This window comes from Glandiceps talaboti, chromosome 18 (genome assembly GCF_964340395.1).
Source record: "Glandiceps talaboti chromosome 18, keGlaTala1.1, whole genome shotgun sequence".
In the NCBI taxonomy this organism is placed as follows: domain Eukaryota; kingdom Metazoa; phylum Hemichordata; class Enteropneusta; family Spengelidae; genus Glandiceps; species Glandiceps talaboti.
The window spans coordinates 22,082,546-22,099,905 of record NC_135566.1 but is presented as its reverse complement, the minus strand read 5'-3'; the positions used below and the strand labels follow the sequence as shown (position 1 = coordinate 22,099,905).

Genomic DNA, 17,360 nt, shown 5'->3' with positions numbered 1-17,360 from the left:
AGTACATATATACTACACAGTATGACATGACTAGTACATATATACTACACAGTATGACATGACTAGTACATATATACTACACAGTATGACATGACTAGTACATATATACTACACAGTATGACATGACTAGTACATATATACTATACAGTATGACATGACTAGTACATATATACTACACAGTATGACATGACTAGTACATATATACTACACAGTATGACATGACTAGTACATATATACTATACAGTATGACATGACTAGTACATATATACTACACAGTATGACATGACTAGTACATATATACTACACAGTATGACATGACTAGTACATATATACTACACAGTATGACATGACTAGTACATATATACTACACAGTATGACATGACTAGTACATATATACTACACAGTATGACATGACTAGTACATATATACTACACAGTATGACATGACTAGTACATATATACTATACAGTATGACATGACTAGTACATATATACTACACAGTATGACATGACTAGTACATATATACTACACAGTATGACATGACTAGTACATATATACTATACAGTATGACATGACTAGTACATATATACTATACAGTATGACATGACTAGTACATATATACTATACAGTATGACATGACTAGTACATATATACTACACAGTATGACATGACTAGTACATATATACTATACAGTATGACATGACTAGTACATATATACTATACAGTATGACATGACTAGTACATATATACTACACAGTATGACATGACTAGTACATATATACTATACAGTATGACATGACTAGTACATATATACTATACAGTATGACATGACTAGTACATATATACTACACAGTATGACATGACTAGTACATATATACTACACAGTATGACATGACTAGTACATATATACTATACAGTATGACATGACTAGTACATATATACTACACAGTATGACATGACTAGTACATATATACTATACAGTATGACATGACTAGTACATATATACTATACAGTATGACATGACTAGTACATATATACTATACAGTATGACATGACTAGTACATATATACTATACAGTATGACATGACTAGTACATATATACTACACAGTATGACATGACTAGTACATATATACTACACAGTATGACATGACTAGTACATATATACTATACAGTATGACATGACTAGTACATATATACTATACAGTATGACATGACTAGTACATATATACTATACAGTATGACATGACTAGTACATATATACTATACAGTATGACATGACTAGTACATATATACTACACAGTATGACATGACTAGTACATATATACTATACAGTATGACATGACTAGTACATATATACTATACAGTATGACATGACTAGTACATATATACTACACAGTATGACATGACTAGTACATATATACTATACAGTATGACATGACTAGTACATATATACTATACAGTATGACATGACTAGTACATATATACTATACAGTATGACATGACTAGTACATATATACTACACAGTATGACATGACTAGTACATATATACTATACAGTATGACATGACAAGTACATATATACTATACAGTATGACATGACTAGTACATATATACTACACAGTATGACATGACTAGTACATATATACTATACAGTATGACATGACTAGTACATATATACTATACAGTATGACATGACTGGTACATATATACTACACAGTATGACATGACTAGTACATATATACTATACAGTATGACATGACTAGTACATATATACTATACAGTATGACATGACTGGTACATATATACTACACAGTATGACATGACTAGTACATATATACTATACAGTATGACATGACTAGTACATATATACTATACAGTATGACATGACTAGTACATATATACTATACAGTATGACATGACTAGTACATATATACTACACAGTATGACATGACTAGTACATATATACTATACAGTATGACATGACGTACATATATACTACACAGTATGACATGACTAGTACATATATACTACACAGTATGACATGACTAGTACATATATACTATACAGTATGACATGACTAGTACATATATACTACACAGTATGACATGACTAGTACATATATACTACACAGTATGACATGACTAGTACATATATACTATACAGTATGACATGACTAGTACATATATACTATACAGTATGACATGACTAGTACATATATACTATACAGTATGACATGACTAGTACATATATACTACACAGTATGACATGACTAGTACATATATACTATACAGTATGACATGACTAGTACATATATACTATACAGTATGACATGACTAGTACATATATACTACACAGTATGACATGACTAGTACATATATACTACACAGTATGACATGACTAGTACATATATACTATACAGTATGACATGACTAGTACATATATACTATACAGTATGACATGACTAGTACATATATACTACACAGTATGACATGACTAGTACATATATACTATACAGTATGACATGACTAGTACATATATACTATACAGTATGACATGACTAGTACATATATACTACACAGTATGACATGACTAGTACATATATACTATACAGTATGACATGACTAGTACATATATACTACACAGTATGACATGACTAGTACATATATACTACACAGTATGACATGACTAGTACATATATACTATACAGTATGACATGACTAGTACATATATACTACACAGTATGACATGACTAGTACATATATACTACACAGTATGACATGACTAGTACATATATACTATACAGTATGACATGACTAGTACATATATACTACACAGTATGACATGACTAGTACATATATACTACACAGTATGACATGACTAGTACATATATACTACACAGTATGACATGACTAGTACATATATACTACACAGTATGACATGACTAGTACATATATACTATACAGTATGACATGACTAGTACATATATACTATACAGTATGACATGACTAGTACATATATACTACACAGTATGACATGACTAGTACATATATACTACACAGTATGACATGACTAGTACATATATACTACACAGTATGACATGACTAGTACATATATACTACACAGTATGACATGACTAGTACATATATACTATACAGTATGACATGACTAGTACATATATACTACACAGTATGACATGACTAGTACATATATACTATACAGTATGACATGACTAGTACATATATACTATACAGTATGACATGACTAGTACATATATACTACACAGTATGACATGACTAGTACATATATACTACACAGTATGACATGACTAGTACATATATACTACACAGTATGACATGACTAGTACATATATACTATACAGTATGACATGACTAGTACATATATACTACACAGTATGACATGACAAGTACATATATACTATACAGTATGACATGACTAGTACATATATACTATACAGTATGACATGACTAGTACATATATACTACACAGTATGACATGACTAGTACATATATACTATACAGTATGACATGACTAGTACATATATACTACACAGTATGACATGACTAGTACATATATACTATACAGTATGACATGACTAGTACATATATACTATACAGTATGACATGACTAGTACATATATACTACACAGTATGACATGACTAGTACATATATACTACACAGTATGACATGACTAGTACATATATACTACACAGTATGACATGACTAGTACATATATACTACACAGTATGACATGACTAGTACATATATACTACACAGTATGACATGACTAGTACATATATACTATACAGTATGACATGACTAGTACATATATACTATACAGTATGACATGACTAGTACATATATACTACACAGTATGACATGACTAGTACATATATACTATACAGTATGACATGACTAGTACATATATACTATACAGTATGACATGACTAGTACATATATACTATACAGTATGACATGACTAGTACATATATACTACACAGTATGACATGACTAGTACATATATACTACACAGTATGACAGATGGGAAGAGTCAACTAAATAGAAATGAGATATATATATATATATATATGTTACATAACAACAAATTTGCATTGAAATGTTGGGATACAATTGACTGAGTTTTCAGACAATTAAAACAAGTACTACAATACTACAATATGCACTTTTCACAAACATTTCAAAGTCTTTAATATTGCTGATTGTGATACATTGCAAACAACTTCTGAAAAACATTACATGTGCCATTTTTGATTAACTGAGTTGTGATATCTGAATATACTTTGTACTGCACAACATTGTGAACAAATGAATTGGAATCCCTGCGAATTAATATGCAAATATCTTCCAGTAATCTAGAAGAGAGACTGTGATCGACTGACAGAATTAAACTTAAAAAATGTTTTTAAAATTAATAACAATACATTGCACTCAAAAGATGACAAAAACTAAATATTTGTTGACATAATTAATGATGTCAACTAAATAAGTCATTATGGTTTCATTCACTATACATGTTCAAGGGCCACAAATTTGACCTGTAATGATCTAGAAGCTACTTTTCTGATATTTACTTGGGTACAAGATTGTGAATATGTTGTAAGAATTGTATAAATAGAACATTCAGTCGTTTGCTTTGATGGACAAAACACTCATTTACAAACTGTGCATTTACCCATGGGGGGGGGGGGGGGGGGGGGGGCTAACTAAGGAAAACAAATAGTAGATTATTGAAAGCAATGTGCATGGTACTAATGTAATGTTGGTAACTTATCAAAGTAATGTGTACATTGACAACAGCTGTTCACTTTAGTCTTATCATGTGTTCTGTATCTCCATGACTTGATACTTGGTATTTATAAATACTTCTAAATACATCACTGCTTCATATCACCATGGTTACACAATATTCTTCACTCTCCTTCACCATGTATCAGGCTGGTAATATTACTTGAAATCTCATCCAATTTTTAATCTCATTTGGTATGAGATCTCATCCAGTGTGAGATCTTATATAGTGTGGCATCTCAAAATGAGATCTCACCTTCTATAAGATCTCACTTTACATGAGATCTCACCTATAATGAGATCTGACTTCATTTCTTACCACATCTCACATTACTTATTTAGTATGGAATCTGGTTTTGATAGTACTGTATCATGTCATATGTACGGCTCCTGTAAGAAATGATATATTTGTCAGTTAGGAAAGTACCAATTTAACTATAACAATAGTTATACTCTACTCTGATTAACAATACCCATTGTTTCAACAGTGTGCTTTTCATTTCATTTTAATAAAGGACACTTTTTTCAGTTTATTGGATACATTTTATACACAATGAAACTGTCTACAAACTTTAACTGTCAATAAAACTGTCCACATACTCTTTAACTGTCAATAAAACTGTCCACAAACTCTTTAACTGTCAATGAAACTGTCCACAAACTCTTTAACTGTCAATGAAACTGTCCACAAACTCTTTAACTGTCAATGAAACTGTCCACAAACTCTTTAACTGTCAATGAAACTGTCCACAAACTCTTTACCTGTCAATGAAACTGTCCACAAACTCTTTAACTGTCAATGAAACTGTCCACAAACTCTTTAACTGTCAATGAAACTGTCCACAAACTCTTTACCTGTCAATGAAACTGTCCACAAACTCTTTAACTGTCAATGAAACTGTCCACAAACTCTTTACCTGTCAATGAAACTGTCCACAAACTCTTTAACTGTCAATGAAACTGTCCACAAACTCTTTAACTGTCAATGAAACTGTCCACAAACTCTTTACCTGTCAATGAAACTGTCCACAAACTCACTGTCCATATTATCATTAACCATTTCTAAGACACTGTTTCCACCGTTAACTGTTACAATGCCACCAACCCGTAAACACATGTGCTGGCACACCTAAGACCATAAACACATGTTACCACCCCTACGACTGTAAACATATGTTACCATGTGCTGCCACACCTAAGACCATAAACATATGATGCCCCACCTAAGACCATAAACATATGATGCCCCACCTAAGACCATAAACATATGTTGCCCCACCTTGCTGCCACACCTAAGACCATAAACATATGATGCCACACCTAAGACCATAAACATATGTTGCCACACCTAAGACTGTAAACATATATGCTACCACACCTAAGACCATAAACATATGTGCTGCCACACCTAAGACTGTAAACATATGTGCTGCCACACCTAAGACCATAAACATATGTTGCCACACCTAAGACTGTAAACATATGTGCTGCCACACCTAAGACCATAAACATATGTGCTGCCACACCTAAGACTGTAAACATATGTGCTGCCATGCCTAAGACTGTAAACATATGTGCTGCCATGCCTAAGACTGTAAACATATGTGCTGCCATGCCTAAGACTGTAAACATATGTGCTGCCACACCTAAGACTGTAAACATATGTGCTGCTCTGCCTAAGACTGTAAACATATGTGCTGCCATGCCTAAGACTGTAAACATATGTGCTGCCACACCTAAGACCATAAACATATGTGCTGCCACACCTAAGACCATAAACATATGTGCTGCCATGCCTAAGACTGTAAACATATGTGCTGCCATGCCTAAGACTGTAAACATATGTGCTGCCACACCTAAGACCATAAACATATGTGCTGCCACACCTAAGACCATAAACATATGTTGCCACACCTAAGACCATAAACATATGTGCTGCCACACCTAAGACCATAAACATATATGCTGCCACACCTAAGAATGTAAACATATGTGCTGCCACACCTAAATCTGCACCAGTCATTCTGTAAAATGTGTGTACAAAATCATTGACAGCTTGACCTGGTCTCGAACACACTACCTCTATCTCTGTATCTAACTATCCAAAGATGTGCTCTGTGACCACTTTACTACAATGAGAATTGAAGTGAAAGGGGTTTTTATATAGAATTTGTTCATTCATGTAACAACCGGTAAATGCACAATATGGAACAGAGCTACAGGTGAAAATGGTGACCTTCTCAGTGCACAAACACAGAAATAACACTACCTAAGGTAAGAATCTTTGAATCCAATAAAATAACAATACTGTACCTGACACTAAGGTAAGAATCTCTGATAACTTTCATAATGAAATTAGCAGCATCCCTCTCATTCTGGGCTAGTGCAAAACGTTGTCTGTGGATACAAAAATATGAAACAACAAATAACGAATGCTGACCTTTCTAAAAGGAATATACAACCCATGTCATGATGTCCAGACTTTTCTATAGTCATACTAAAATACTTTAGACTTAGAATTTTACAAGATTGGAATGATTCAATTGTATAGGTGAACATGTGAATAACATACATCTCACAATTGAGTGTGCATAGTTTCTGCCTTTATAAAGGGAGTTGATATTGAAAGTTGAGGGGATCTGATGATGGTCTATCAACCAAACTATACATCTATCTAGATTGTCTTGTAAATTACAGATCTACCTAAGGAGTTTGATGGTCTATCCTGTAAACTATAGACCTACCTAAGGAGTTTGATGGTCTATCCTGTAAATTATAGACCTACCTAAGGAGTTTGATGGTCTGTCCTGTAAATTATAGACCTACCTAAGGAGTTTGATAGTCTGTCCTGTAAATTATAGACCTACCTAAGGAGTTTGATAGTCTGTCCTGTAAATTATAGACCTACCTAAGGAGTTTGATAGTCTGTCCTGTAAATTATAGACCTACCTGAGGAGTTTGATGGTCTGTCCTGTAAATTATAGACCTACCTAAGGAGTTTGATAGTCTGTCCTGTAAATTATAGACCTACCTAAGGAGTTTGATGGTCTGTCCTGTAAATTATAGACCTACCTAAGGAGTTTGATGGTCTATCCTGTAAATTACAGACCTACCTAAGGAGTTTGATAGTCTGTCCTGTAAATTATAGATCTACCTAAGGAGTTTGATGGTCTATCCTGTAAATTATAGACCTACCTAAGGAGTTTGATAGTCTGTCCTGTAAATTATAGACCTACCTAAGGAGTTTGATAGTCTGTCCTGTAAATTATAGACCTACCTAAGGAGTTTGATGGTCTGTCCTGTAAATTATAGACCTACCTGAGGAGTTTGATGGTCTATCCTGTAAATTATAGACCTACCTAAGGAGTTTGATAGTCTGTCCTGTAAATTATAGACCTACCTAAGGAGTTTGATAGTCTGTCCTGTAAATTATAGTTCTACCTAAGGAGTTTGATAGTCTGTCCTGTAAATTATAGACCTACCTAAGGAGTTTGATGGTCTATCCTGTAAATTATAGTTCTACCTAAGGAGTTTGATAGTCTGTCCTGTAAATTAAAGACCTACCTAAGGAGTTTGATGGTCTATCCTGTAAATTATAGACCTACCTAAGGAGTTTGATAGTCTGTCCTGTAAATTATAGTTCTACCTATTAGGAGTTTGATAGTCTGTCCTGTAAATTACAGACCTACCTAAGGAGTTTGATGGTCTATCCTGTAAATTATAGACCTACCTAAGGAGTTTGATGGTCTATCCTTTACTCTATAGATCTACCTAAGGAGTTTGATAGTCTGTCCTGTAAATTATAGACCTACCTAAGGAGTTTGATGGTCTATCCTGTAAATTATAGTTCTACCTAAGGAGTTTGATAGTCTGTCCTGTAAACTTTAGACCTACCTAAGGAGTTTGATGATCTGTCCTGTACTCTATAGACCTACCTAAGGAGTTTGATAGTCTGTCCTGTAAATTATAGTTCTACCTAAGGAGTTTGATAGTCTGTCCTGTAAATTACAGACCTACCTAAGGAGTTTGATGGTCTATCCTGTAAATTATAGACCTACCTAAGGAGTTTGATAGTCTGTCCTGTAAATTATAGTTCTACCTAAGGAGTTTGATAGTCTGTCCTGTAAATTATAGACCTACCTAAGGAGTTTGATAGTCTGTCCTGTAAATTATAGTTCTACCTAAGGAGTTTGATAGTCTGTCCTGTAAATTATAGACCTACCTAAGGAGTTTGATAGTCTGTCCTGTAAATTACAGACCTACCTAAGGAGTTTGATGGTCTATCCTGTAAATTATAGACCTACCTAAGGAGTTTGATGGTCTATCCTGTAAACTATAGATCTACCTAAGGAGTTTGATAGTCTGTCCTGTAAATTATAGACCTACCTAAGGAGTTTGATAGTCTGTCCTGTAAATTATAGATCTACCTAAGGAGTTTGATGGTCTATCCTGTAAATTATAGTTCTACCTAAGGAGTTTGATAGTCTGTCCTGTAAATTATAGACCTACCTAAGGAGTTTGATGGTCTGTCCTGTAAATTATAGACCTACCTAAGGAGTTTGATAGTCTGTCCTGTAAATTATAGTTCTACCTAAGGAGTTTGATGGTCTGTCCTGTAAATTATAGACCTACCTAAGGAGTTTGATGGTCTATCCTGTAAATTATAGACCTACCTAAGGAGTTTGATGATCTGTCCTGTACTCTATAGTTCTACCTAAGGAGTTTGATAGTCTATCCTGTACTCTATAGTTCTACCTAAGGAGTTTGATAGTCTGTCCTTTAAAACATGGTAAACCTACCTGAGGAGTTTGATGGTCTGTCCTCTAAAACATGGTAGACCAGTATCCAACATCAAGGCAACCAAAGCCACAATGGCTTCTTGATACGGCCTAGAATGGAATCAAGAAATAATTTTAACTTATTCATAATTTACAAAATGAGGTTTCATCATTCATATATTAATCAAAATGCAAATGATGACATAGAAAGACGATCTTTGATAAGTTTAGAGAGATAGGATTCTCTACTATACTTCAACCAATCATATTATCTGACTTCAAAAATAAATGAAAAGATGGTAAATAATCAATATCTCATAGACCAATCAGGAGACAGGATAGATATCAACTTCTTTTTTCAGCCACTCAGAATGCAAGATCATTTTGTATGTTCTCAGCCACTCAGAATGCAAGATCATTTTGTATGTTCTCAGCCACTCAGAATGCAAGATCATTTTGTATGTTCTCAGCCACTCAGAATGCAAGATCATTTTGTATGTTCTCAGCCAATCAGAATGCAAGATCATTTTGTATGTTCTCAGCCAATCAGAATGCAAGATCATTTTGTATGTTCTCAGCCAATCAGGATGCTTAATGTATTCTTAGACCATCATTATCATCATAATAATCCCATCAATTTAAACATTCTTTAAAACAATCAGTCTTAGAAGTCTTAGAAATGTAATTATTTTTCTAATCCTTGCATAAATCAGGTAATTTGACCACAAACAAATCGTAATTATTAAAATCTGGCTGAATTGATGGGATTATTACCGTAATCAGGCTAGAGTGACTCACCTGATGGCTAAGAATGCTTGTACACAGAGTTCCATGAACCATCTAAATGGTGGTGATTCCATTTTACCACCCATTATCATCACCATTTCTTCTGTTAACTTGATATCAGGTTCCCAGCCTAGATTACCACCTGGTGAACTCTCAAACATGAAACCGAAATCTACAAAGAAATCAAACACATATTTAGTGGTCAGTGTCATTATGTCAACTCTCAAACATAACTCACAATTGTTAGTGGTCAGTGTCATTATGTCAACTCTCAAACATAACTCACAATTGCATAAATTTAATAAATTCAGTAACTGAGCTCTATTTTGTTTGTAGGATCAAATGTTGCATTTTTTCTTTTGGTGCTCTCTTTAGTCTATCAATAATTTATAAATTAGGTTATTATCTTACACTTTTGCTCAGTGTTGTTGAGGGCGCTGTGTACACATCATCTGACAACTAAAGGCTACTTCAGAATCTATGAGTTTAGGTTTGGGCTAAAAGGGGAGTATTCTTCTTCAGAACATGGAAGTTTTCCAATTTTTAGAAACTAAAATTTGAATTCAAGCCATAACATATTAGCTAGACTACTTACCAATATGAATAATATGACCTTCTGTATCTAACATGATATTACCATTATGTCTGTCTTTGATTTGAAGTAAAAAACCAAGAACACTATAGGCTGCCATACTCTTGATGAAATTACGCCTGGCCTGTAATCACAAATCACCATTACAAAGTTAACATTATATTCATCCCACTACTAGGCAGTAGGGCAAATTAAAATGCCTATAATGAACAATGGCTAACAATAATTTCACAAGCATTAAACACGACAGAAAACAACTGTGCTTACTGTTAAAAAACAATAACAGTGGATGGGACATGGTCCTACTGATGGATGTAATATTCATTATGATACAAAACAATAACAGTGGATGGGACATGGTCCTACTGATGGATGTAATATTCATTATGATACAAAACAATAACAGTGGATGGGACATGGTCCTACTGATGGATGTAATATTCATTATGATACAAAACAATAACAGTGGATGGGACATGGTCCTACTGATGGATGTAATATTCATTATGATACAAAACAATAACAGTGGATGGGACATGGTCCTACTGATGGATGTAATATTCATTATGATACAAAACAATAACAGTGGATGGGACATGGTCCTACTGATGGATGTAATATTCATTATGATAAAAAACAATAACAGTGGATGGGACATGGTCCTACTGATGGATGTAATATTCATTATGATACAAAACAATAACAGTGGATGGGACATGGTCCTACTGATGGATGTAATATTCATTATGATACAAAACAATAACAGTGGATGGGACATGGTCCTATAATATTCATTATGATACAAAACAATAACAGTGGATGGGACATGGTCCTACTGATGGATGTAATATTCATTATGATACAAAACAATAACAGTGGATGGGACATGGTCCTACTGATGGATGTAATATTCATTATGATAAAAAACAATAAGTACAAACCTCTCCACATCAACTAACAAATCTCTTAATTTCATTTAAATAAACAAAATCATCATATTTACTGATCTATAACTAACTTAAACTCAATCATTTGACTATTTCACCAAAGGAAACAAGGTGTTATTATAGCAATGGACATGAGATGTCAGTTGATTTGAAATGGTCATGAAATGTCAGACATCAGATGTCAGTTGACTTGAAATGGACATCAGATGCCAGTTGATTTGAAATGGACATCAGGTGTCAGTTGATTTGAAATGGACATGAGATGTCAGTTGATTTGAAATGGACATGAAATGTCGGTTGATTTGAAAGATGTCAGTTGATTTGAAATGGACATGAGATGTCAGTTGATTTGAAATGGACATGAGATGTCAGTTGATTTGAAATGGACATGAGATGTCAGTTGATTTGAAATGGACATGAGATGTCAGTTGATTTGAAAGATGTCAGTTGATTTGAAATGGACATGAGATGTCAGTTGATTTGAAATGGACATCAGATGTCAGTTGATTTGAAATGGACATGAGATGTCAGTTGATTTGAAATGGACATGAGATGTCAGTTGATTTGAAATGGACATGAAATGTCGGTTGATTTGAAAGATGTCAGTTGATTTGAAATGGACATCAGATGCCAGTTGATTTGAAATGGACATGAGATGTCAGTTGATTTGAAATGGACATGAGATGTCAGTTGATTTGAAATGGACATCAGATGCCAGTTGATTTGAAATGGACATGAGATGTCAGTTGATTTGAAATGGACATGAGATGTCAGTTGATTTGAAATGGACATGAAATGTCGGTTGATTTGAAAGATGTCAGTTGATTTGAAATGGACATCAGATGCCAGTTGATTTGAAATGGACATGAGATGTCAGTTGATTTGAAATGGACATGAGATGTCAGTTGATTTGAAATGGACATGAAATGTCGGTTGATTTGAAAGATGTCAGTTGATTTGAAATGGACATCAGATGTCAGTTGACTTGAAATGGACATCAGATGCCAGTTGATTTGAAATGGACATGAGATGTCAGTTGATTTGAAATGGACATGAGATGTCAGTTGATTTGAAAGATGTCAGTTGATTTGAAATGGACATCAGATGTCAGTTGACTTGAAATGGACATCAGATGCCAGTTGATTTGAAATGGACATGAGATGTCAGTTGATTTGAAATGGACATGAGATGTCAGTTGATTTGAAAGATGTCAGTTGACTTGAAATGGACATCAGATGTCAGTTGACTTGAAATGGACATCAGATGCCAGTTGATTTGAAATGGACATGAGATGTCAGTTGATTTGAAATGGACATCAGATGTCAGTTGACTTGAAATGGACATCAGATGCCAGTTGATTTGAAATAGACATGAGATGTCAGTTGATTTGAAATGGACATCAGGTGTCAGTTGACTTGAAATGGTCATGAGATGTCAGTTGATTTGAAATGGACACGAGATGTCAGTTGATTTGAAATGGACATGCGATGTCAGTTGATTTAAAATGGACATGAGATGTCAGTTGATTTGAAAGATGTCAGTTGATTTGAAAAGGACATAAGATGTCAGTTGATTTAAAATAGACATGAAATGTCAGTTGACTTGAAATGGACATGCAATGTCAGTTGCTTTGAAAGATGTCAGTTGATTTGAAATGGACATGCGATGTCAGTTGGTTTGAAAGATGTCAGTTGATTTGAAATGGACATGAGATGTCAGCTGATTTGAAATGGTCATGAGATGTCGGTTGATTTGAAATGGACATGAGATGTCAGTTGATTTGAAAGATGTCAGTTGATTTGAAATGGACATGAAATGTCGGTTGATTTGAAATGGACATGAGATGTCAGTTGATTTGAAATGGCAAACTGTTATTTGTGACATGGATATCTGAATGAAGATATGGTAATTACTGATATACTCACCTTTTGGAATTTCTGTGTGGTTTCATCCCCATATTTGGTAATAAAATATTCATACATTCCAAAGTCTGTCTGTCTGCCCAGTTGATCTCTAGACTTAGTGTCTGGTACACATTCAATAATACCATTCTAAAGGTACAACAACACATCCAAGATTGTATTACATTTCAAACTGCTCTAAAAACAAATGTTCCAATTGTACAAAACATGAAATAAGGTATGTAAGGGTGCCCAAATAAGGTATGTAAGGGTGCCCAAATGAGGTATGTAAGGGTGCCCAAATGAGGTATGTATAAAAGGGTCCCCAAATGAGGTATGTAAGGGTGCCCAAATGAGGTATGTATAAAAGGGTCCCCAAATAAGGTATGTAAGGATCCCCAAATAAGGTATGTAAGGGTCCCCAAATAAGGTATGTAAGGGTCCCCAAACGAGGTATGTAAGGGTCCCCAAACGAGGTATGTAAGGGTCCCCAAATAAGATATGTAAGGGTCCCCAAATGAGGTATGTAAGGGTCCCCAAATGAAGTATGTAAGGGTCCCCAAATGAGGTATGTAAGGGTCCCCAAATGAGGTATGTAAGGGTCCCCAAATGAGGTATGTAAGAGTGTCCAAATAAGGTATGTAAGGGTGCCCAAATGAGGTATGTAAGGGTCCCCAAATAAGGTATGTAAGGGTCCCCAAATAAGGTATGTATTGGGTCCCCAAATGAGGTATGTAAGGGTCCCCAAATAAGGTATGTAAGGGTCCCCAAATAAGGTATATGTAAGGGTCCCCAAACGAGGTATGTAAGGGTCCCCAAATGAGGTATGTACGGGTCCCCAAATAAGGTATGTAAGGGTCCCCAAATGAGGTATATAAGGGTCCCCAAATGAAGTATGTAAGGGTCCCCAAATAAGGTATGTAAGGGTCCCCAAACGAGGTATGTAAGGGTCCCCAAATAAGGTATGTAAGGGTCCCCAAATAAGGTATGTAAGGGTCCCCAAACGAGGTATGTAAGGGTCCCCAAATAAGATATGTAAGGGTCCCCAAATGAGGTATGTAAGGGTCCCCAAATAAAGTATGTAAGGGTGCCCAAATGAGGTATGTAAGGGTCCCCAAATGAGGTATGTAAGGGTCCCCAAATAAGGTATGTAAGGGTCCCAAAATAAGGTATATTTAAGGGTCCCCAAACAAGGTATGTAAGGGTCCCCAAATGAGGTATGTAAGGGTCCCCAAATAAGGTATGTAAGGGTCCCCAAATGAGGTATATAAGGGTCCCCAAATGAGGTATGTAAGGGTCCCCAAATAAGGTATGTAAGGTCCCCAAATAAGGTATGTAAGGGTCCCCAAATGAGGTATTTTAAGGGTCCCCAAATGAGGTATGTAAGGGTCCCCAAATAAGGTATGTAAGGTCCCCAAACGAGGTATGCAAGGGTCTCCAAATGAAGTATGTAAAGGTCCCCAAATGAGGTATGTAAGGGTCCCCAAATAAGGTATGTAAGGGTCCCCAAATGAAGTATGTAAGGGTCCCCAAATAAGGTATGTAAGGGTCCCCAAATGAAGTATGTAAGGGTCCCCAAATGAGGTATGTAAGGGTCCCCAAATGAGGTATGCAAGGGTCTCCGAATGAGGTATGTAAGGGTCCCCAAATTGACAAAGTGTGCGTAAAAGTGCTCAACACTCACTTTGTCGAAAATGGCAAAGTGACTGTCAAACTGCACGGGGAAGTGTTAAATGGTCCTAAAAGTGAAAAACTACTACACTACTCTACAGACAAGTAAGAATTAGCAAGACAAGTGTATATGGAAGACAGATGATGGCAGGATGAAACGATTGGACAATATTTGGTGCAAGGAGTAGAAGAAAGTGTCAGAGTTTGTCCAAATACCACTGTGACAGTATCTTGATGATTTCTAGTGCAAGTCACAGAAAATTCATTTGTACACAACGTTAAAGAACGTATGTTTGAAGTGTTGTATGTTGCCAGTCCGGCAGTGCATCCCATGAAAGGACTTGTAGAACATATACAAAAAAGTGCTATGGTCAATGAAGACATCATCAGTCATAATATAAACCCATATATCTGTTACTTTGGCCCTTTGCCATACAGGGTAAAATCAATACTTGAAATAGGTGTGTCTATAATGGACACTTACTTGTTACTTCACATCAGTAACTTTTTTCACTACAACATAACAAATGATGCTATAATGTTAATTCAGCTATGTAAGGAAATTATTGCGGTCATGACATCGAGACAAGATTTGATCACGATGAGCTCCATCCAAAAAAGTTTATTAATTTTATAGCAAGCTTAGAAAATGAGCTACATATTATATCATCATTATTATATTATATTATTTAATTACATATAGTTACCTGACTGAGATTTGACATGACTTTGTACTGAGTGTTACTGCTGAACCAGAGCACAGGTTTCAATAAAACCAACAAAAATGGTTGTCATTTCTCGAAAAATGGTGAAGTTATAAATTGTTACTGATATTGTTTGAAAGATGCTGTAGCACTTGATCAAAGTTTGATCATTCCTGTGCGATTAAAAAGTTACTTGTATTATGAAAGTTACAATGTTAAAGGACAAGGTACAAGGAAACTCAAAAAGCAGCACACTTGGCAATTCGTCTGGGGACTTCTTCACATGCTACAAATTGCTTTGTGTATGCTATATGTGCGACTATCACGGTTGGATTATCTACAACAATGTTGCTTCTTGCATTGCTTGGTGTCTAACGTCACAGGTAACCCAATCTGATTAAAATCTGATGTGGTGAAAGTGGCTAGATGTACTTATTTACCTCCATTTCCATCGTTTTGTGTCATTTGTTTTATTGAGTGATTTCAATAATTTTATTCCAAACTCGAATACAAATAGTGTCGTCGGAAAGATAAACATCGCTGTAAATGAACTTTAAATTCAATATAGTTTTACTATCGATATGTCTACAAGTTTTCAGTCATTTTATTGGTATAATAATTCAATTTATAACTTTTCTTCTAATTTCCAGTTGATAGAAAGTGTTAAGACTTGGCCTTTATACTTGATTGGTAACCTTATATGTCTAGTATGCATGTCAAACAATTTGGTCTTGTTGCTCTCCAAGTGATTCTATTTATTAAACAGCATGGTAATGGTCTGATTACAAAGTACAAAAACCTCTTGCCCAATTACGGTATAGTTTTACGAAATAGGCAGTGCATGGTAATGGTCCGATTACAAAGTACAAAAACCTCTTGCCCAATTACGGTATAGTTTTACGAAATAGGCAGTGCATGGTAATGGTCCGATTACAAAGTACAAAAACCTCTTGCCCAATTACGGTATAGTTTTACGAAATAGGCAGTGCATGGTAATGGTCCGATTACAAAGTTCAAAAACCTCTTGCCCAATTACGGTATAGTTTTACGAAATAGGCAGTGCATGGTAATGGTCCGATTACAAAGTACAAAAACCTCTTGCCCAATTACGGTATAGTTTTACGAAATAGGCAGTGCATGGTAATGGTCCGATTACAA

General features: G+C 34.9%; 1 protein-coding gene across 1 annotated transcript in view; it reads right to left on the bottom strand.

The window, feature by feature from the left end:
• Positions 1–4,732: 4,732 nt before the first annotated feature.
• Positions 4,733–17,360, bottom strand: part of LOC144449831 (phosphatidylinositol 4-kinase alpha-like) — a 197,398-nt gene continuing 184,770 nt past the window's right edge. The window contains exons 37-42 of the mRNA XM_078140404.1: positions 13,852–13,977; positions 10,983–11,103; positions 10,400–10,559; positions 9,623–9,712; positions 7,137–7,220; positions 4,733–5,213 (exon numbers count right to left, since the gene is read on the bottom strand). Coding sequence (XP_077996530.1) covers positions 5,162–5,213; positions 7,137–7,220; positions 9,623–9,712; positions 10,400–10,559; positions 10,983–11,103; positions 13,852–13,977 — 633 coding nt within the window. The 3' untranslated portion in view covers positions 4,733–5,161. The remainder of the gene's footprint in view (positions 5,214–7,136; positions 7,221–9,622; positions 9,713–10,399; positions 10,560–10,982; positions 11,104–13,851; positions 13,978–17,360) is intronic.